The sequence below is a fragment of the Mastigoproctus giganteus genome, chromosome 14, assembly GCF_048544385.1.
Source record: "Mastigoproctus giganteus isolate SK-2022 chromosome 14, ASM4854438v1, whole genome shotgun sequence".
Taxonomy (NCBI): Eukaryota; Metazoa; Arthropoda; class Arachnida; order Uropygi; family Thelyphonidae; genus Mastigoproctus; species Mastigoproctus giganteus.
The window spans coordinates 68,287,192-68,308,993 of NC_143588.1; the positions used below are offsets into that span (position 1 = coordinate 68,287,192).

At 37.6% G+C, this 21,802-nt stretch overlaps 1 protein-coding gene across 1 annotated transcript in view; it reads right to left on the reverse strand.

The window, feature by feature from the left end:
* Pldn (biogenesis of lysosomal organelles complex 1 subunit pallidin) overlaps positions 1 to 20,209 on the reverse strand; it is an 86,657-nt gene extending 66,448 nt beyond the window's left edge. The window contains exons 1-2 of the mRNA XM_090388397.1: positions 20,172 to 20,209; positions 8,166 to 8,349 (exon numbers count right to left, since the gene is read on the reverse strand). Of these exons, the coding sequence (XP_090244523.1) occupies positions 8,166 to 8,343 (178 nt within the window). The 5' untranslated portion in view covers positions 8,344 to 8,349; positions 20,172 to 20,209. The remainder of the gene's footprint in view (positions 1 to 8,165; positions 8,350 to 20,171) is intronic.
* Positions 20,210 to 21,802: the final 1,593 nt, after the last annotated feature.

Here is a 21,802-nt window from a genome sequence, read left to right on the forward strand (position 1 = left end):
AAATCCTTGGCAAGGGATGCGAAGAAAAACAGCAAAGAGTTCTTTACTTATGTAAACTCTAGAAGGAAGGGGATGAATCAGATTGGTCTACTTGATATCGATGGGTCAACTGTTGATGATCCTGCTCAGGTAGCTAACAAACTAAATGAATATTTTGCATCGACATTCACACATGAGGAGTTATTCAGCAAGGGGAATGCCAGAGGTATATTCAACTCTGGGTAAGCTAGAGAATCTTGTAATAACTGAGATTAAAGTGGGAGAGAAATTGTTGAAGATAAACACAAGAAAGGCACCTGGGGTGGATGGGATCTATCCGGTTATATTAAAGGAGGCAGCAAAGGAAGTAAGCAAACCCTTAGCCATAATTATGAGAGCTTCCTTGGACTCAGGGGAGGTACCCATGGACTGGAGATGTGCAAATGTGACCCCAATTCACAAAGGAGGATCAAAGGCTGACACAAGTAACTATAGACCTGTGAGTTTAACTTCTGTTCCAGGAAAATTAATGGAGGCACTGGTTAAAGAAGAACTGCAGGATCATCTAGACAAGACTTCAGTTATAGCTCGGACACAGCATGGTTTTGTTAAGGGGAAGTCTTGGCTGACCAATTTGATTGGATACTATGATGCAGTCACAAAAGAAATGGATGCAGGGAATAACTTTGATATTATATACTTGGATCTGAGAAAGGCTTTTGATACTGTTGCACATGGAATACTGCTGCACAAATTGGAGCAGTGTGGCATTGGAAGCAAATTGCTGCTGTGGATAAAGGGGTGGTTGAGGGGGAGAAGACAGAGAATGGTAATCAATGGACACTGCTCATCGTGGACTAATGTTATTAGTGGAGTCCCTCAGGGTTCAGTATTGGGTCCTTTATTGATGATGGTATATCAAGCTTAATGTCCAAGTTTGCAGACGATACGAAGGTTGGCAGGGTTGTCAAGGACATTACTGACACTATGCTGCTGCAACAGGTTGAGCAGATGGGCTGAGAGGTGGCAAATGAAGTTTAACATTGACAAATGTAAAGTACTACATATGGGAAACAGCAACCCTAGAGCAACGTATCAACTCTGTGGTACTACACTGACAGTGGTAGAGAATGAAAGGGACCTGGGGGTGGTTGTGCAGGCAGATATGAAGTTCTCTGAGCAGTGCAGACGGGCTGCAAGGGTAGCTCATGGAGTATTGTCAATGATATACAGGAATTTTTCCAGCAGGGATAAGGAGGTGATTATTCCATTGTATAAGGCAATGGTCAGGCCACACCTAGAGTACTGTATACAGGCCTGGAGGCCTCATTTCAAGAAGAATATAGAGCTGCTGGAACGAGTACAGGGAAGGACAACAAGATTAGTGAATGGAACAAAGGGGTGCTTTTACGAAGAAAGGCTTAAGTTTTGCGAATTACAGTGTCTGGAGACTAGGCACCAGCGAGGTGATCTGATAGAGGTGTACAAAGCCTTGAATGGGTTGAGCATGCTCAATACTGATGGGATTCTTCCTCTTGCTCAGAATAATCACCTGAGAGGGCATATATTCAAATTGAGGAAAGACAGATGTAGGATAGATGTGCGGAAATTTGCCTTTAGCCAGCAGGTAGTTGGTAGGTGGAACAGATTTCCATCCCTTGTCGCGGAAGTTGATAGCCTAAATAAGTTTAAGGCTCAGCTGGACAGGTATTTCGAACGAACAGAGGGGTGAAGTGGAAGTGGTTATTTTTTATTTATTTATTTTACTTTATTTTTTTTTGGCTGATGCTGCATAAGCTTGCTTTCTTGCATCAAATGCCTCTACTAATGCTAATATCTATGCTACAACTGTCTTTCCTCAATTTGTATCTATGCCCCCTCTATGCTTATTTGTATCTATGCTTATTGAAATGAAGGTGGCTGTTTACCAAGGCTAAGATACAGATCCTTCCTAAAGACCTTTTCTTTTGTCTTGAGGTACACACCTTGGTTAACAGTGACTGATCTGGCAATTTTTTGATTACTTTTTTTTTTTTTACTGCTTTAATGTTGGTCTGTCTGAAATTTTTTTCTACATGGTACATTTTTTTTTCACAGATAACACAAACAACAATACTGCCATCCACAAAAATCTTTCAATCCATAAATTTAGTAAAATATTTGATTTTTAACATTTTGAACAAAATGTCCCAACTACCTATTCTGTATATTTTTATAGCAAAACTTAACTGTTATGTCACACAAAGAACAAAGAATGTAATGACACTCAATGTTGATGGCACAAGAATTGAAGTAAAATATAATAGACATTTTCCCACACTAATTTATTGTAATAACGTGCTGTTTTTACTGAAGTCACATTTCTGAAAAATTGGTTCAATAAATGAAATATGCAGTGTTGCTAGTTATATTAACGTCATATGCATTTATATGCACTAATGAATAAAATGGCCAAAATAAGCATTTGCACATAATCCAAGATCATATACTGCTGTAACTTAGTCAGCATAATGCTCAATGCACTATATACAAAAATGTCTGTCACACTATTCCAAGACTGAACTGGGACATTATTTTCCCCCTCACACTGTCTCTTGGCTCATATAATCTGCCTGGTTTTTAGGGAACATCGTAGTCACTAGCTGGCCTAAAAAGAAAGGAAAAACCATTTCTTTGGCTTATCTGCATGTGTGTGAGGACACCATGCCAATGGTGTCCTCACACACACCACATTTTGTTCATTGCAGAAATACTGGAACTTGCTTAATAGGCACATAAAAACATTCCATTTTTAAGGATTTTTTTTTATCCACTGTGTCAGCTATATCTCCACAAATGATGGGGACCAGTACACAATCAACCCCATTCATTCAGGGCAGCACATACAAACCAATGTTGTGCATGCCATAAAAATTTGTCCTCAAATAAAAAAAATTTTCCTTAACAAATTTGTTTTATGGTATATTAACCACATCTAGTGGCAAAATCTAAGTAGAATGGTGTGAAAAATTATGCAACAAAGTTCTCATTAGAAACTTCCAACTATTATACTACTTTATAACATAAATGGCTAATAATGGTTTTTTCCAATGGCATGCATAGTTTTTATATTTTTATTTCAGCTAATTTTTGATACACAAACATGAAAAAGTTTCCCATCCCTAATGGCAAACTGACAGGATATATAAGGGAGTATCGAAAAGTTTGTATCCTCACAGAGAATAATAACAATAAAATTGTGAATGCAATTTTATTGTTATTATTCGCTTTAGTTATTTGATCTTGTATATAAACAAATACAAAACTTTAGGTTCGTAATGTTAAATTTTACTAAGAACCTGATGAAATTAGTGTTTTTTTCTCTTTTTCTTTATCCATTGTTTAAATTTGAACAAATTTAAGCATTAGCGTTAGTACAGGCATATGATGCAAGAAAGCAAGCTTATGCAGCATCAGCCAGAAAAAAAAACAAAAAAAACCACTCCCATTTTGCCCCTCCATTTGTTCCAAATACCTGTCCAGCTCAGCCTTAAATTTATTTAGGCTATCAACTTCCACAACAAAAGATGGAAGTCTGTTCCACCAACCAACTACCCGCTGGCTAAAGGCAAACTTCCGTACGTATATCCTACAGCTGTCTTTCCTCAATTTGAATTTATGTCCTCTCAGGTGATTATTCTGAGCAAGAAGAATAATTCCATCAGCACTGAGCATGCTCAAACTATTCAAGGCTTTATACACTTCAATCAGATCACCTTGCAGGTGCCTAGTCTCCAGACACTGTAATCTGCAAAACTGAAGTCTTTCTTCGTAAAAACATCATTAGAAACTGAAAATGATCCTTGGAAAATGATCCAAGCACCCTAGCTGTTGTTGGTTGCAGAGACAACCAACAACAGCTAGGGTGCTTCTAGAGGGATGTGACAGGATATTCTTAAATAGAAAAGGTGCAAGAATATTTGCTGATGCTATTGAGGCAGTGTCAGGTAGGTCAGAAAACTTCTAGCTTGGGGAGATATACAGACTAATAGATTAACAGTAGCAGCAGGCAGAGGCAAAAGTGATTCTTGCACTGCTTCTACCGGAATGAGAAGCAACCAGGAAAGTAAGGATAATGCTGAGGATTTCAAGGACCGCTGGGAGTCATCATGGAACAAGCAAATATATGGCTGTTTTAGGGTAACTAAGAGTAAGAACAGATGCTTGTGTACTTGCCTACATACCAATGCTAGGAACATAGTAAATAAATTTAATGAATTTGAAGTGCTGTTCAAGATACTAAATGCAGACATTGTTCAGATACCAGAAAAGTGGTGTCACTCAGATATATATAAGAGATGCAGAATATAAATATGGGAAGTATAATGTGTACAGAAAAGATAAGCAAGGGAGAGAAGTTATGCTCTTAGTTAAGAAGCATATAAAGTCTAAGCCAGTGCATCCAGTTGACATGGTTGGTTATTTGGTTTTTAGGAGCATTAGCAACTAAGGCCATATTGCTCCGGGAATATGCAGTGGTCATTCCCTGACCTTTCCGCATCCTCCGTATTTGGTGGTAACAGGCTCAAACCCCGTCGAAAAGATAAGCAAGGGAGAGAAGTTATGCTCTTAGTTAAGAAGCATATAAAATTAAGCCAGTGCATCCAGTTGACATGGTTGGTTGTTGGTTATTTGGTTTTTAGGAGCATTAGCAACTAAGGCCATATTGCTCCGGGAATATGCAGTGGTCATACCCTGACCATTCCACATTCTCCGTATTCGGTGGTGACGGGCTCGAACCCCGGTCTAATCAAGAAGCGTGTGCTACGCACTGCTGCTCCTTCCCACCTGGCTACGGACGCCCCAGTTGACATGGGTGGCCAGTGCAATGCTGAGTCAGTTTGGTGTGACATAAGCACTGGGAAAGCAAAAATGAAGGTAGGAGTGTGTTATAGGCCCAATGACTCTGATGAGTACAACCAAAAATTGTGCAGAGAAATAGTGGGCCAGTAAATCAGAATGTCTTCTAATGGGGGATTTTAACTTCCCAGATATTGACTGGAACTTGTGGGTGACTTGTGAGTCAATGGACAGATGAACAAAGGTCAGATAAACTAATGAGACTCGTGGCAGAGAAGAAAAATGCATTGGGATGCATATAAATTATCAGGCGACACAGAAGCCCATGGTAGATATAAATCAGTCTATAATCAAGTCACAAGGACATTAGGCGAGCAAAGGTAGATTACAAGAAATTTTTGGCAAGGACGCAAAGAATTCTTTACTTATGTAAACACTATACTAGAAGGAAGGGGATGAATCAAATTGGTCCCCTTGATATCGATGGTTTGACTGTTGATGATCCTGCTCAGGTTGCTGAAAAAGTGAATATATACTTTGCATCTACATTCATACATGAGGAATTCTTTAGAGAAGTGGATGCCAGAAGTTTATCAAACTCTAGGAGGGAACTAAATGATTTTGTAATAACTGAGAGAAAACTGGAAAAGAAATTACTGAAGTTAAACATAAGAAAGGCAACTATGGATGGGATCTATCCAATTTTATTAAGAGAGGCAATGAAGGAAGTAATCAAACTTAGCCATAATTATAAGAGCATCTTTCTATTCAGGAGGTCTCCATCGACTGGAGATGCATAAATATATCCCCAATTCACAAAGGTAGATCAAAGGGTGGCATGAGTAATTACAGACCTGTTAGTTTAACTTTTGTTCCAGGGAAAATAACAGAGTCACAGGTTAAAGAAGTAATGCAAGATCATCTAGACAAAGCTGCAATTATACTTCAGACACAACATGGGTTTGTTAAGGGGAAATCTTGTGTGACCAATTTGATTGGATACTACAATGTGGTCACACAAAGGAACTGGATACAAAAAAATTTTAATATCATATACTTGAATTTCAGGAAAGCTTTTGATACTGTTGCACATTATGGCAATTTGATGCTATGGATAAAGGAATGGCTCAGTGGGAGAAGACAGAGAGTGGTAACCGATGGACACTGCTCTACGTGGACTAATGTTATTAGTGGAGTACCCCGGGATCTGGTGTTGGGCCCACTGTTGATTTCTATATTTAACAATGATATTGATGAAAACATATCAGTCTTAATGTCCAAGTTTTCAGATGATACAAAAGTTGGTAGGGTGGTTAATGGCAGTAATGACAGTATGCTCCTGCAACAGGATCTAGAAAAGTTAGGCTGATGGGCTGAGAAATGACAATTGAAGTTTAATATTGACAAATGTAAAGTACATATTGACAAATATGTAAAGTATGTAAAGTGAAAAGTGACAAGTATGTAAAGTTAATATTGACAAATGTAAAGTAATCCCATTGTAACATAACTCTGTGGTACTATATTCAGGGTAGTGAAAAATACCTTGGAGTAACTGTGAAGTCAGTGCAGACAGGCTGCCAGGACAGCAATGATATACAGGAATTTTGCCAGCTGGGATAAGGAGGTGATTATCCCATTGCAGAAAGTAATGGTTAGGTCACATCTTAAGTACTGCATACAGGTCTGAAGGCCTCATTTTAGGAAGGATGTAGAGCTGCCAAATGAGTATAGAGAAGGGCAACAAGAATGGTAAAGGGAACAAAGGGGAAAGGGATGCTCCTACCAAAGAAAGCTTCAGTTCTGCAAATTGCAGCATCTGGAAACTGGAAACTAGGCACCTGTGAGGTGATCTGATTTGAGGCATTGGTTGATTTACGTAACAAACTTCCACCTGTTGTTATTGTGGAAGTTGATAGTTTAAATAAATTCAAAGAACCAGACAAATTATTGATTGGAATGGATGTGTGAAATGGGAATTTTTTTTTTTGCCAATGCTGTATAGAAAGCCAAGACTAATACTAACTGCCAAGAAAACATTGATGCAATACATGATATGGCAATGGCAGACTGGAAATTATCAATCCACAAAATAGTGCAGGATCTCATATGAATGGATGCAGCACATTCTGACAAAGTAGGGTTATTAAAAGTTTCTGCAAGATGGGTCCAACAGCTTCTGATGCCTCAACAAAAATGATGTGAGCACAAGATTTCCTCAGAATTGTTGGCACATTATAAAGCATATCTGGAAGATTTTTTAGCAAGATTTGCAACTATTATCAGCTTAAGTCAAATTACAGACAAAACAAGAGAAACATCCAAGTTCGTTGCCTCAAACGAAAGCAATAAGAGTTCCATTAACTATGGTGGTCATCTCTTGGATTTGAAAGGAAAAGTAATGGTTGATCATGTTTCAACAGATCAGACTGTAACTAAGTACATTATACTAACCTATTATATCAATTATGAGATGTTATTAGTCTAAAAGGAAAGGAATGCTGAAAAAGATGTCTTGTTTCACCAAGACTATACTCCCACTCACACATCAGTAATCAGAATGTCTGAAATGCATCAGTGCAGATACAAACTGCTGTTACACTCACGTTATTCAACAGATCATCTGCCATTGTCATACTTCTTTTTGTTTCCTAAACTTAAATTTCACTTGGGTGGACAAAAATTCGAAACAATTAAAGATGCTATATCAGCCATAGGAGCATTTTTTTTTGTAAGGCCTCAAAGTGGACACAGTATATATGAACCAAAAGATGCCCAGTTCAGAAATTAAATTGTTATAAATTTGTGATTTTCAAATTTTATACAATTTGAGATTTGTAGAACATGTAAAATGCTGCAGAACACTTTACATATTAATAATTCAAGTGAGTTAAAATGAAAAATAAAAGCAATAAAACATTAGTGCTTTTATTTTTCATTTTAACTTAAGATATATCTTAAAGTATATGGCAATAGTCAGAATACACACATATTGATAATGGTGAGACAGTCAGGGTCAGTCCAAGAATTTTCTAGAGAGGAAGGAGGAGCTAAAGCAGTGTTCTAGGGAATCATTAAGCTTTAATAATCATGCAGCAGTAAAAACTCCACATTATTTTGATCACAAGGAGGAGGCTATAGCCCCTACGTGAGATTGCCCCTGGAAACAGTACTTGGTATTTATAATAATAATAACAAAAGCATAGTCCGTGTTTATTAAATATTTCATAAAAACAAAAAACTCAACTGAATACTGATTGATACAAGAAAGTCTAATCCAAAAACCAACTTTATTCCAGTCTCACTAAGTTTCTTTTTTTTGGTAATATAAAATAATGGGCACTTACTCTTAGTGTCCCTATCTATTTTGTTAACTATCTCAGGTATACTATCTTTTTTCTTTTCTGATTTGGAATCTTCATCATGTGCTAAATATATTTCCTCAGCAAGTTTCTCTTTGTTAAGCTGATTTGAACCTGTGATAACTGGTAGTGAACTATCAATTTCCTTTGCTGAATTATTCATCGCTTCCTAAAAAAAAAAAGTGTCAATGTTTTAGATACTTCACACCATCTATTGATCTTACAGAAATTACTTTCAAAACAAAGGAATGTCCAAGGTATTGAAATAATTTATACCATTTACTAATCTTCCATGAATTAATTTTAAAACAAAAGATAAAAATCATCTATTACAAACTGAATATTTTAACTTCAATTACAGGTATAATTCTGTTAATTCCCTTAACAGAATTCTGTAGATTAATGAATGAGCAGGGGAAATGGTGGATATTTTAAGACTACAGTAATGATATAAATAGAAAAGAAAAGCCAATGCAGTGAAATGTAAAGATTTTGGAAATATAAGTTTGGTACTGCATGCAGCAAAAGATAATGCTACAAATATTAAACAGAAAGATGATAGAAAAAGAGGGAGGAAAAAATGGGAGAAGAATGGTTTGGTTTCAGGAAGGAAAAGGATGCAACAGACATGAGGATATTGACACAAAAAAATCTAGAGGTGTCTTTGAATATATTGAAAAGGATAGGAGTGGATTATATTGAGAACAAAAATAGGGTAGGCCAAAGTGTCACTAAATTGTGGAGACAGGTTAAGAAGTGGTATGTTGTCTGTCCCCAACTTTATTTAATATATTATAGATTGAAAGTAAAGAAATTTTTGATGTTTTCAAAATCAAGAAGTACAGGGTCAACTTGTATACACATCATGTCAGGTTTCTACATATGGAGAAAAATTTATGCTATCAACTTAAAATAATTTCTTAATGTCACCAGACAAAATGCATCTTGTTCTCAGTTCTTCATAGAGTGAGTACAATACAATAAATCTAGTAGCTACTAATTTTTGTTGTGCAGTGTTTTATAGAGCAAATCCAGGTGATTCATTTTGTATTTAATTTCTCAACTTTTATAGTGCCTACATTTTTTGTTGTGGAGTAGTTGTAAATTGATATCCAAGTGTCTTTGTTTTAATCAGAAGTGCAGTTGATAGTACTGGTAAGTACATAAAACCAGTTTTATTAATTCTTTCATAAAAAAAGTGCAAGTAAGTGCAAGCTGAAATAAATCGAAAACAAGTTACATATATAGAGCTGCCTCTAAATTGAAAGTAGTTAATTATGCAGAAGGCACAAATAACTGCAAAGCCACACAATTTGGAATTTCTGAAAAACCCATGAGAGACTAATAAAACATAAACATGCAGTAAAAGAAATTCCAAAATTAGCTGTGCCCTCAAAATACATTTTCGAAAATCAACTTACACATGAGTTGGTACATTTTGTGACTTCCCGAGGCCAAAACTAGGGGTTGACTTATATTTGTCTATATGCTATACAGGAAGAAGAAATGGTTAAAGAGTATCTGATAAAGGAAATATATGGTGAGTGAGAATTGCATGGGGGAAAGGTTATTGAGAGTGTCAGATTTGGAGATGATACTGAACTGGTGGCAGATGCTGAAGAAGTCACACATTGCTGCTGCTGCTGCGCTTGTTGTTGTTGTATGGTTTTAGGTGAATCGGCAATGTGGGCCATATTGCACCATATGTAACACATGCATTTTACAGACACGTAACATGTCTGTAAATTGCATGTGTTCTATGGTCAATTTGCTGTTTTCTGGGCAAAAAAAACCATGCAACCCTCACCTGAGGCCAACTGAGCCACATTGTGAAAAAGACCCATAAAAATTCCTCACATCTTTGATGCGATTCAGGTCTTTTCCATCCAGTATGGGAAGGATGGTGATTATACCAACTACCAGCAAGGGCAGATTCTGAAGGACTGCAGAAATTGGTTAATAGGCTAAAGCAAAGTTGTGATGGGTTTGCAATGAGAATAAATATTGTGAAGCCAAAAGTCAAGAGTGGGAGGAGAAAGCAAGAGTTTAATACTGAAATATGGGGGGGGGAGAGAATAGAACAGGTGAGCAAGTATGGGTATTTGGGAAGCAGAGAGCATCAGAGAAATAAGAATAGCAATGGGCAAAATAGTTCAGCAATTGATGAAGGATGTGATGGATGGTTGTATGCCTTCGGCAGAATAGATGACGATGATGATAAAAGTATATTCAAGAGAATGCATAAAGAGCTCAGCACAATTTGATTAGCACAGTGCACTAACCATAACCATTCCATCACAGTTGAATATTCTTTACCATGTGTATGGCACATCTGAAAATTTCATTTTGTCACAATCATAATACTCAGTCATAATCCTGCCTCCTCATCCCCACAGATTTAATGTCAATCATCAATAATTGGAAAAATCGAACAAGCTTATCACCAAAGATTGAGATGAAAGTCAAGACAGTGTATATCATAATATACACTGTGTTGACTTTAATCTCAATAAACCCATTTCTTTTCCATAATTTTCTGAATTTAAACATCATTAGAAACTGAAAATGATCCTTGCACTGACTCTTTCTAACAGAATCGCAACTATCAGTTTTTCTCAAACATCATTCACCTCTTTGTCCTAACTATATATTCTTTGATTCCAAACAATTTAAAGGTGATACTTGCAAATATCTACTGATATTCCTTGTGAACCTTCCAAAAGACAGAATCTCTTTTTAATCATATTTGGCTCAATCTGAATAGGACATCTTTGTCATAGGACAAAGATGTCCTATTCAGATTCATTTGTTTCCTTTATCTCTACCAATCCTATAAATGACTCCCAACTTTATGATTATCTTTTCTCACAATAATTTCTGAAGTCTTTCCTTGACAACTTTAATGCCCACAAATGCCCATTGCTACACGTAAACAATCCAGCATTCATTAGAAACAATTTATTCAGCCACATACTCTGCCATCTTATATGGAGCTAAAATTCGGGCCTCTGCACCAAAAATGCTATTAAGATGTACACCAGGGTTTGGCAACCTTTTTTTGGTGAAGAGCCATTTTTGATCTAATTAAAAATAAAATAGAATCCAAAGAGCTGCACCTTAGCTGAAGCTGGGAGGAGTTTTTAAGAAATGGAATAGAATGGGAGATGTTTTATTAAAAAAATATAATTTGAAATATTATTTATTAATACTGAAAAAAATGTAACAAACATTCAATTAGGTATGAATTAATGTGACTTTTGCTGAACTTCTTGAGCGAGTCACTCAACATCAGGAGAGTATGCCATAATTTTCATCTTTAAACATGATGAGAGACTTGCATTGTTCAGATGGTTTCTTGATTTATTTTTAATATAGTTCATGTTTGAAAATATCTGCCCGCAAAAATAGGTCGAACTGGAAACAGAGTCCAAATGCAAATATTTTCAAATTTATATACTTGTCTGGTAAGCTACTCCATGCATCGAACACAATTTGGTCTTGCTTTTTCAACTCATCTATCGCTGTCCATTTGTGCAGAATTGCAAGGACAGCATTTTGCCTTTCCAAATCCTCAATTTCAGTTTTAAGGCATTTTAGTCTTGCACTCCATATGTCCTTGATTTTTAAGTTCTCTAATTCAATTTCAAATTGTGCTTCATATGGGCTAAAAGTTAACGAGCCGCAGTTACATGTTCAAAGAGATGCAGGTTGCCGACCCCTGATGTATGCTAATGAGTACTGGCTGCTGAGGTGGGTCACCAATAGCTACACATCCCTCCTCAACAAAAAAACAACACAGATGGCAACACAGTTTTCTTGAATTAAAAAGACTGCCAGCTCTGTTTATAGAACACTGCCTCACCTTTTTCTCGATCATTCTGGTCACCAAGATGTTTGCCAGAATGATCAACTGAACTTCTGGGCACTATGCTCATGGAGGATCCCACAGGCCCACCTCAAGAGTGGCACCAATATTATTGGGGATTTTAATTTTTCAGATATTGACTGGAATTTGTGGGTAGGTCACTCGCACACTAGCAAGGCTTTTGTGGATTTATTGGATGATTGATTTCTACATCAGCATGCTCGGGAGGCAACCAGAGGAAGTAATACTCTTGATCTCATTATCAGTAGTGATTCTTCATGCATTAAGAATCTGCAGATAAAGGAACTAGGTGGCAGTGATCATAGTGTGCTGAAGTTGGATTTACTCAAAGATGTAACTACCATCAGGAGTAAAGGGAAGGGTTTTTACTTTTGTAAAGGTGACTATGATGGTCTGAGACAGTATTTAAATTCTGTACAGTGGGGCCAACTGATGATGTTACCAACAGCAAATTCAAAATGGGAAGCATTCAAAGAACTTATCTTGGAAGCTACTAGGCTTTACATACCAACCAAGAAATACTGTTCAAGGTTTAGGCCTAAATGGATGTCAGATGAACTAATGAGACATATGGCAGAGAAGAAAAATGCATCGGATACATATAAATTAATGGGTGACATGGAAGCCTACGATAGATATAAGCTGGTCTGTAACCAAGTCACAAAGGAGATTAGGCAGGCAAAGGCAGATTATGAGAAATCCTTGGCAAAGGATGCAAAGAAAAACAGCAAAGAGTTCTTTACCTATGTAAACTCTAGAAGGAAAGGGATGAATCAGATTGGTCCACTGGATGTTGATGGTTCAACAGTTGAGGATCCTGCTCAGGTGGCTAACAAACTAAACGAGTATTTTGCATCTACATTCACACATGAGGAGTTATTCAGTAAGGAGAATGCCATAGGTGAAGTAAACTCTGGCAGTGAGCTAGATGATTTTGTAATAACTGAGAGGAAAGTGAAGGAGAAATTGTTGAAGATAAACATAAAAAAGGCACCCGGGGTGGATGGGATCTATCCAGTTATATTAAAGGAGGCAGCAAACCCTTAGCCATAATTATGAAAGCTTCTTTGGACTCAGGGGAGGTACCCATAGACTGGAAATGTGCAAATATGACCCCAATTCACAGAGGAGGATCAAGGGGCAACACAAGTAATTATAGACCTGTGAGTTTAACTTCTGTTCCAGGAAAATTAATGGAGGCACTAGTTAAAGAAGCACTGCAGGATCATATAGACAAGACTTCAGTTATAGCTCGGACACAGCATGGTTTTGTTAAGGGAAAGTCTTGCCTGACCAATTTGATTCGATACTATGATACAGTCACAAAAGAACTGGACGCAGGGAATAACTTTGATATTATATATTTGGATCTTAGAAAGGCTTTTGATACTGTTGCACATGGAAGACTGCTGCACAAATTGGAGCAGTGTGGCACTGGAGGCAAATTGCTGCTATGGTTAAAGGGATGGTTGAGGGAGAGAAGACAGAGTGGTAATCAATAGACACTGCTCATTGTGGACTAATGTTATTAGTGGAGTTCCTCGGGGTTCAGCGATGGGTCCATTGTTGTTTTCTGTATTTATAAATAATATTGATGATGGTATATCAAGCTTAATGTCCAAGTTTGTAGATGATACAAAGGTGGGCAGGGTTAATGACACTACTGATGCTATGCTGCTGCAACAGGATCTGGAAAGGTTGAGCAGATGGGCTGAGAGGTGGCAAATGAAGTTTAACATTGTAAAATGTAAAGTACTACATATGGGAAACAGTAACTCCATAGCAAAGTATCAACTCTGTGGTACTACACTGATAGTGGTGGAGAATGAAAAGGACCTGGGGGTAATTGTGCAGGCAGATATGAAGTTCTCTGAGCAGTGCAGATGGGATGCAAGAGTAGCTCATGGTGTCTTGTCAATGATATACAGGAATTTTTCTAGCAGGGATAAGAAGGTGATTATTCCCTTGTATAAGGCAATGGTCAGGCCACACCTTGAGTACTGTACACAGGTCTGGAAGCATCATTTCAAGAAGGACGTAGAGCTGCTTGAACGAGTACAGAGAAGGGCAACAAGATTAGTGAATGGAACCAAGGGTTGCTCTTACGAAGAAAGGCTTAAACTTTGCAGATTACAGTGTCTGAAGAATAGGCACCTGCGAGGTGATCTGATTGAGGTGTATAAAGCCTTGAATGGTTTGAGCATGCTCAATGCCAATGGGATTCTTCCTCTTGCTCAGAATAATCACCTGAGAGGGCATAAATTCAGATTAAGGAAAGACAGATATAGGATAGATGTGCGGAAAGTTGCCTTTAGCCAGCGGGTAGTTAGTTGGTGGAACAGACGTCCATTCCTTGTTGTGGAAGTTGATAGCCTAAATAAATTTAAGGCTCAGCTGGACAGGTATTTCAAACAAACAGACGGGTGAAATGAGTGTTTTTCTTTCTTTTTTTTTTTTTTTTATGGCTGATGCTGCATAAGCTTGCTTTCTTGCATCATATGCCTCTACTAATACTAGTAGCAGGCTAAGGTTGACCGACAAGCTTCTCCAAACCCAAATGTTACCAACTATTCAAGATAAATAAACCCTCAACTGTGACTACAGAAACTTTTTGTCAAACAAAAATAAGCAGAAAATCCTGAACAGCATTTTTTTTACCATAATTTGTAGGCTGCAACAGTGGCAGTTTCTCTTCTATCTGTAAGATACTGCCACCTATCCTACTGCCTAAAACGATTTTTATTTTGACTGTTATTATTACTATTTCCATTTCGTGTATGCGTGTGTATGAGAATCCATAACAATTCTGAATCACTTTGAAGAACTATGTGACTTCCCTAGTAGTTCTCTTGCTTTAGTTGTCACTGTAGTTTTTGTGCTTTAGTTGTTAGTGTTAATAAGAATTATGGGACATATGTACTTGGAAATTCACAGAACTGATTTCGTTAGGAGGGATTGGAAAAGCTTTAGAAACAGAAAACTGTCTGTTTGTATGAATGAGAATCGAAAACGTTTATATTTCTCATTTGTTAAAACCGAAATGCCAAATGCTTGTTGAAGATCATAGGCCAGAAAATAAAGAAAGGCACCACCATAATATCAGACAAATGGCCAGCCTACAATCAAATCAAAAATCAGGAAAGCTTTTGACACTGTTGCGCATGGAAGACTATTGTACAAATTGGAGCTGGAGACTAGGCACCTGTGCGGTGATCTGATTGAGGTATATAAGGCCTTGAATGGATTGAGCACGCTGAATTCTGATGGGATCCTTCCACTTGTTCAGATTACGAACCTAAGGGGGCATAAATTCAAATTAAGAAAAGACAGATGTAGATTAGATGTGCGGAAATTTGCCTTTAGCCAGCGGGTGGTTAATTGCTGGAACAAACTTCCATCTGTCGTTGTGGAAGTTGATAGCTTGAATAAATTTAAGGAGGAACTGGACAGGCATTTGGAGGGAATGGTGTGATTTTTTTTTTGGCTGATGCTGCATAAGCTCATACATTTGCTTTCTTGCATCACATGCCACTACTACTATAACAGGAAAGAATTACTATTTAACAATGAAACATAAGGAACACCTTGTAGATTATTATTATTAGCTGCATGGTGCAAGGAAGCCTGAGGCTTATGCTACACCAGACAAAAAAAAAAAAAAAAAAAATTCCCCAAGTTACCCTGGGAGAAAGAGAAAGAGAGAGAAGTAGAAGGGAATCACCAAGAAAGAGAAGAATGATGTCCAGCTCAGGACCCTGGGTGTGCCAAGCCCATGCTCACCAGATGTGAATCCCTGAGAGCACGCACAAACATTGAAAGACAGAGGAAATGCCTAAAATCCTGCACAAAAAGAATAAATGACAGTTCAAAAAGATTGATTCTGGCCACACTGACACAAAGTACGGCCAAAATTTTGGTAATGCTTTTGGGAACATAAGAATAAACACGGAAATCCACTTTGATGTTATTGGTGTTTTCATGCTTTCAGTTTTTATTTTGCATTCACTGTGTTCAGTTTTGCTTTCTTGTTCATGTTTTTGTAACAAAATTTCATTTAATAAAATGCACTTTAAATTCAGTAGCACAATATCATTTTCAAAAAAAAAAAAAAAAAAAAAAAAAAACAGTCCACAAAACATATACATGAATAAAATATACACAAACCATTATCAAAACCATTAAAGAAAAACAATGATTTTTATGCACTAACCACAAAATTTCATCACACTGCCCATTCCTACAACCAGTCTATGGCAACAAACAATATCCAATGCTTCAGTAACAATATACAGTATATGGATAGTCTGTGTTCTGTATGAAAAACAAATAATTGAATGATTTTTAATCGTCCTATTGTGATAAAATTTCAGAATGCTCCATAAACCATTCTAAAAGAGCAAAGTATAAACGTGAACGGACAGGAAGGTCACGTGATACGGTCACCAAGCAAGCAATACTACCAATCGACTACAGAAGCATTCATGTGTTGCTGCAGAAGTACACACTACAGCTTCACACAACAAATTTCATTTCCTCTTCTTAGCCATATATTCATTTCAACAGCAAGATATGGGAGCAGTACTATTTACCCACACCTTTTCTGCCCTTGTAAAATTGGAAACTGTGATTCACTTACATAACTGATACTATTAATTGAATTACAATTCCCAACAATTCTCCGATATCTTACTGTCAAAATAAAAATTTCTGTTACAAGTCCTAAATATAATATCAAGCGAGTTCCTGATTTGGGACATTCCCCCCCCCCCATGTGGCCATGTTACATGGTAAATTTTTGCAGCCCAACGAGCTCAACAATAACAGCAATCTGACATGTCAAATTTTTACCAAAGACAAAAGATAGGTTGGTTAATTTTTACAAGTGGGTACTCCTTTTGTGGATCTTTGCAACAAGCCATGAGAGACAAGTGTAGCTCCACCCACTTATTGCTCTGACATGATGCTTGGTAAGTGTAGCTCCTTCAAACTCATCATTCAGGTCAAGTAACCGGCACATGACATATATATTGAGAGAACAGATTAGACTGCATCTTGTCCTCATAAGCTGTTGACATATCACATATGCCTCTATGTCAGAGCTTTCCCTCAGATCTCGGTGACAAGCAATCAAGAGAGAGAATACAGGTACCCTTTTCTGCACACTAGACTATACCTTAGCAGGTTTGCATTAGAGTACATGGAAACACAGAATATCATTTTTAGAGATTCTAAAGACATGAGTGAATGCCGTCTTGGCACTTGTTTAAAATTGGGAAACGAGATTTCCTCACCTTGGTACCATTTTTAAATCAGAAAACAATTTCACATCAACACAAGAGGGAAACTCATTTCCCGATTTAAACCAGCATTAGTGGGGGAGAACTTATTTCTGGATTTTAAAGCAGCTCTGGTGGGGGAACTCGTTTCCAGATTTTAAAGCAGCACTGAGGGAGTGGGACTCGTTCACAACAATCGGCTGTGCTGGCAGAAGGCAAACTTTGCACATCTAACCTGCAACCACCCTTCCTCAACTTGAATTTATGCCCCCTTGTGTGTAGGCTCAGCAAGTGGAAGAACGCCATTATCATTCAGCTTACTCGATCCTTTCAAGGCTTTAAACACCTCAATCAGATCTCCCTGCCAGGAGCCTAGTCTCAAGACATTGCAATTTGTAGAACTGAAGCCTTTCTAGGTAAGACCACCCTTTTGTTTCCTTCACTAGTCTGGTTGTCTTTCTCTGCACCTGTTCCAGCAGATCTACATCCTCACCTCCTTATCCCTGCTGGCAAAGTTTCTGTATATCATTGGCAAAACTTGATGAGCTGTCCCTGGCAGCATGTCTACACTGTTCAGAGAATTTCATGCCTGACTGCACTATTACTCCCAAGCCTATCTCATTCTCCACACAGTTGATAAGTTACTCTGGGGTTACTACTACCCATATGCAGCACCTTGCATTTGTCAATATTAAACTTCAATTGCCATTTCTCAGCACATCAACCCAATTTTCCTACATCTTGTTGCAGTAGCTCGCTATGATGACTGTCTTTAACCATGCTGCCTGCCTTTGTATCACCTGCAAACTTAGACATTAAGCCTGATATACCTTAATCAATATCATTAATAAATATTGAAAACAACAATGGGCTCAGCATTGAACCCTGCAGAACTCCACTAATAACATTAGTCCATGAAGAGCAGTGCCCATTGATAACTACTCTCTGTTTTCTTCCACTTAACCATCCCTTTTATCCATAGCAGTAAATTGTCCTAATGCCATACAGGATAGCTGAAGTGTTACAGCCTACAATAGCAGATTTTTAGGGTCTGTTAGAATTGGGAAAAAAATTGCACAGAAGGTATTCACCTTCACTGGGCAACATGATAGCAGCCATAAAGACAGAGGATCAACTGTCTGTATCAGACATCTGTGGGAGCTGTATACTCTCAATTATTGGATCTGGACAGACTATGATATCATCACAGCACCAAGAGAAAGTTGTGTTACAGTGATTGGCACTGGCCTGTCAGTTTTGAATACCGTGTTCTATGTAGGATGATGAGGGATTGAATAGACATTTGCTTGGTTCAGTTGGCTGTCAAGAAACTCTGTTTTGAATTCTTTGGGGCTTCCTGGTGCCAGCCAAATAACTTTGGGACAGGATAAGGGTGGTAAGTCTAAGCTATCTCCTGAGGGACCTCTGAGGTTTGGGAAGATGCAATGCAGGGGGAGGGAGGAATACAGTGAACCTACCAATGTTTCTGTTGATGCTGGCACCTGGGCTGGACCAGGCCTCTCTCTGCAAATTATAGTGAAAGACCTGGTGAATACACTGTTCAGCATAGATTTTGATGTCTTCAAAATCTGTAATGTTTCTGGATGTATGTGTGTTCTCATTTTAAGAAAGCATCTTGGATGGACATTTCTACTTTAATTAAATGGTCCAAAGTAGACCTGTTCCTTCAGAACACTCAGGCAGTAGACCTGTTCCTTCAGAACAGGTCTACTGCCTGAGTGCTAATTCTAAAAATACAAACCATTTTTACCTATCACGTACAGCTTTTTTTACAAACAATAAGAACTGTTTTCTTAAATACACATTCCACGTATGCATACTACTTACTTTGTGATTGACAGAGATAGACATGCCTAGATGTGCTTAAGATGTTGAGACCTGCAAGTCAGGTAGCTATATAAATCTGAGAAGTGTTTCTTCCACATTCCATTGTTTTCCAGTGTAGTTATACTAACTAATATCTGCTTCTAACATGATTTTCATATTCTGCATCTTTGATGATGGAAACTCATGGTTGTGTGAACTAAATATGTTTGGTTAAATCTTCAGTAACTATTTTGTGGCAAAATAAAGGCAAGATAAAACTTGATTTGGGAAAAATGTATTAAAAAAGTGTGTAGCATATGCATGGAGGACTTGCAATTGTGAAAATGTGGTAAAGAGAAAGTCATTACATTTGCCATTCTCATTGCATGGAGAGAAAGTTGTGATCATATTATTTTTGTTTCATAAATGTAGCAGGTTATAATGCAAAGAACAAGCAGAGCATAATGTACCCTGACAACCTTACTTCAGCTGTAAAGCCAGTATTCCACAAAGAGTATTGGCCTTACGGCTGAGGGGAGAGCATTTCTAAATAGTCACCTTGGTAGAGAAATGCATCATCGCAAATCTTGTACAGTTCAGGGGTAATGCATGTTAAAAGTTATGGTCTTTTCCCGATTAATGGATATAGCATTAAAATAATTCCATCTGTTATTGTGGAAGTTGACAACTTAAATAAATTCAAGGATGAACTAGACAAATCATTAGTAGGAACGAATAGGTGAAATGGGAGATGTCGTTTTTTATTTTATTTATTATTATTTTTTTTAATTATTATTATATATATATTTTTTGACTGATACTAATAAGTTTGCTTTCTTGCATCATTTGTCACTGGTAATGCGGCAAGATCGGAGTGTACACCCCCTCAGACAGATAGAGAGCACAAATAACTCAATGAATAACGCGGCCTTGATAATTATTATATCCTTAAAATGTTCCATCCTGTGTCGACAACGTTAGTATTAAAATTACAATACTTACATATTCGTAATCATTCAACCAAACCTGATATCCTGAATAATAACATTGGCGCTCCCGTAGATAAAATATTAAGTTCCCGCATACACTTACAAATATACGAAATATTTAACAGTATCAAAGCTTAGCTCTTAAAATAAAATTGGATTTATAACCTGCACGAACCTACCGCTGTCACTCTCCAAGCACTCAACTTACGCACTTGTCTGAACAGATGTCACTACCAGATTGATTGTTTGGGTTAGCAGCTTCACAATTCGTTATTGTACCGACAGAGGACTTGACCACATAATGCTTGGCGAAATTACATACCACACAGAGTTATTACTACTCTGTTCCGTACAGCAAAAGGTAATCATTGACTGAAATACTGTACATCCAATTCAGAGTTTCCAAACCTGAAAATTCTGAGGAGATCGAGAAAAAAAAAAAATTAGTAATAGGTCTTTTTCAACTTCCTGTTCCATAGTTCCTGCTGAAAATTTTTTAATTTCCTTCTTTTAATTTTTTTTAAAATTTCCTTCTCATTCATTACTATTTAAAATGAAAACTTCATTATTATTATTATTATTATTATTATTATTATTATTATTATTATTATTATTATTATTATTAGCCATATGGTGCAGGGAAGCCTGAGGCTTATGAATTACCCTGAGAGAGAGAAAATAAGAGTCAGAAGTAGAAAGGAACACCAAGAAAGAGAAGAATGATGATATCCAGCTCAATACCCTGGGTGTGCCAAGCCCATGCTCACCAGATGCGAGCCCCTGGGGTTATATGAGTTGAAAACATTATTAAAGAATAGAGCAAGCCAGCATGAACCTTTTATCTGCAATCTGCAACCATAGGAGCGTTGCATAGTATCCGGGCACTGGGATGCACGGTTAGTTTTGGAGACCCCAGTTCTTTAGTTAAATACCATTTATGAAACGCTTTGAGCTCTTCTCAGTGTAGGAATCCAATGGGGTCGCATTCAGCGCATCCTCTCTCTCTCTCTCTGTTCACGACCTTGAGTAAGCTCCTCGGTTTTTTCCGGAGATGTGGATCACGACTCGAAATCATTCGGGCCCGTTATCCATATCTCGATGAAGAGGCGGATACATAACCGGGAAAACCCCGGTGGGCGGGGGGCCGGTGTGGTTAGGCCGCTACAAGTTTTCCACGGTAAGAATTTTTGATCCAGTTCGCCTCTGTCTCGATGTGTCTCTCGATTCAACCATCGCAATCCGCGATGGTTGAATGACTATGAATATGTATGTACAGTTTTGTAATTTTTATTGCTAACGTTGCTAACACAGGATGGAACGTTTTAAGGATATAATAATTATCAGGTCCGCTTTATTCATTGAATTATATGTATGTCCTCGATAAATGCATAACAAATTCAAGGAAATACCCCTGAGAGGTGTCCACGACAGTCCAGACTCTGACTAGACGATGTATCTTTATTCCCAGCTAACAACCAAACTGCTCTACATGGGATTGGCCATAGCCAAAAGGTAATTCCATATTTCACCCTTAACATACCTATGGAAAGGGGGCTCCTAACGGCGATTGAAAAGGTAATTCCATATTTCACCCTTAACATACCTATGGAAAGGGGGCTCCTAACGGCGATTGAATGACTATGA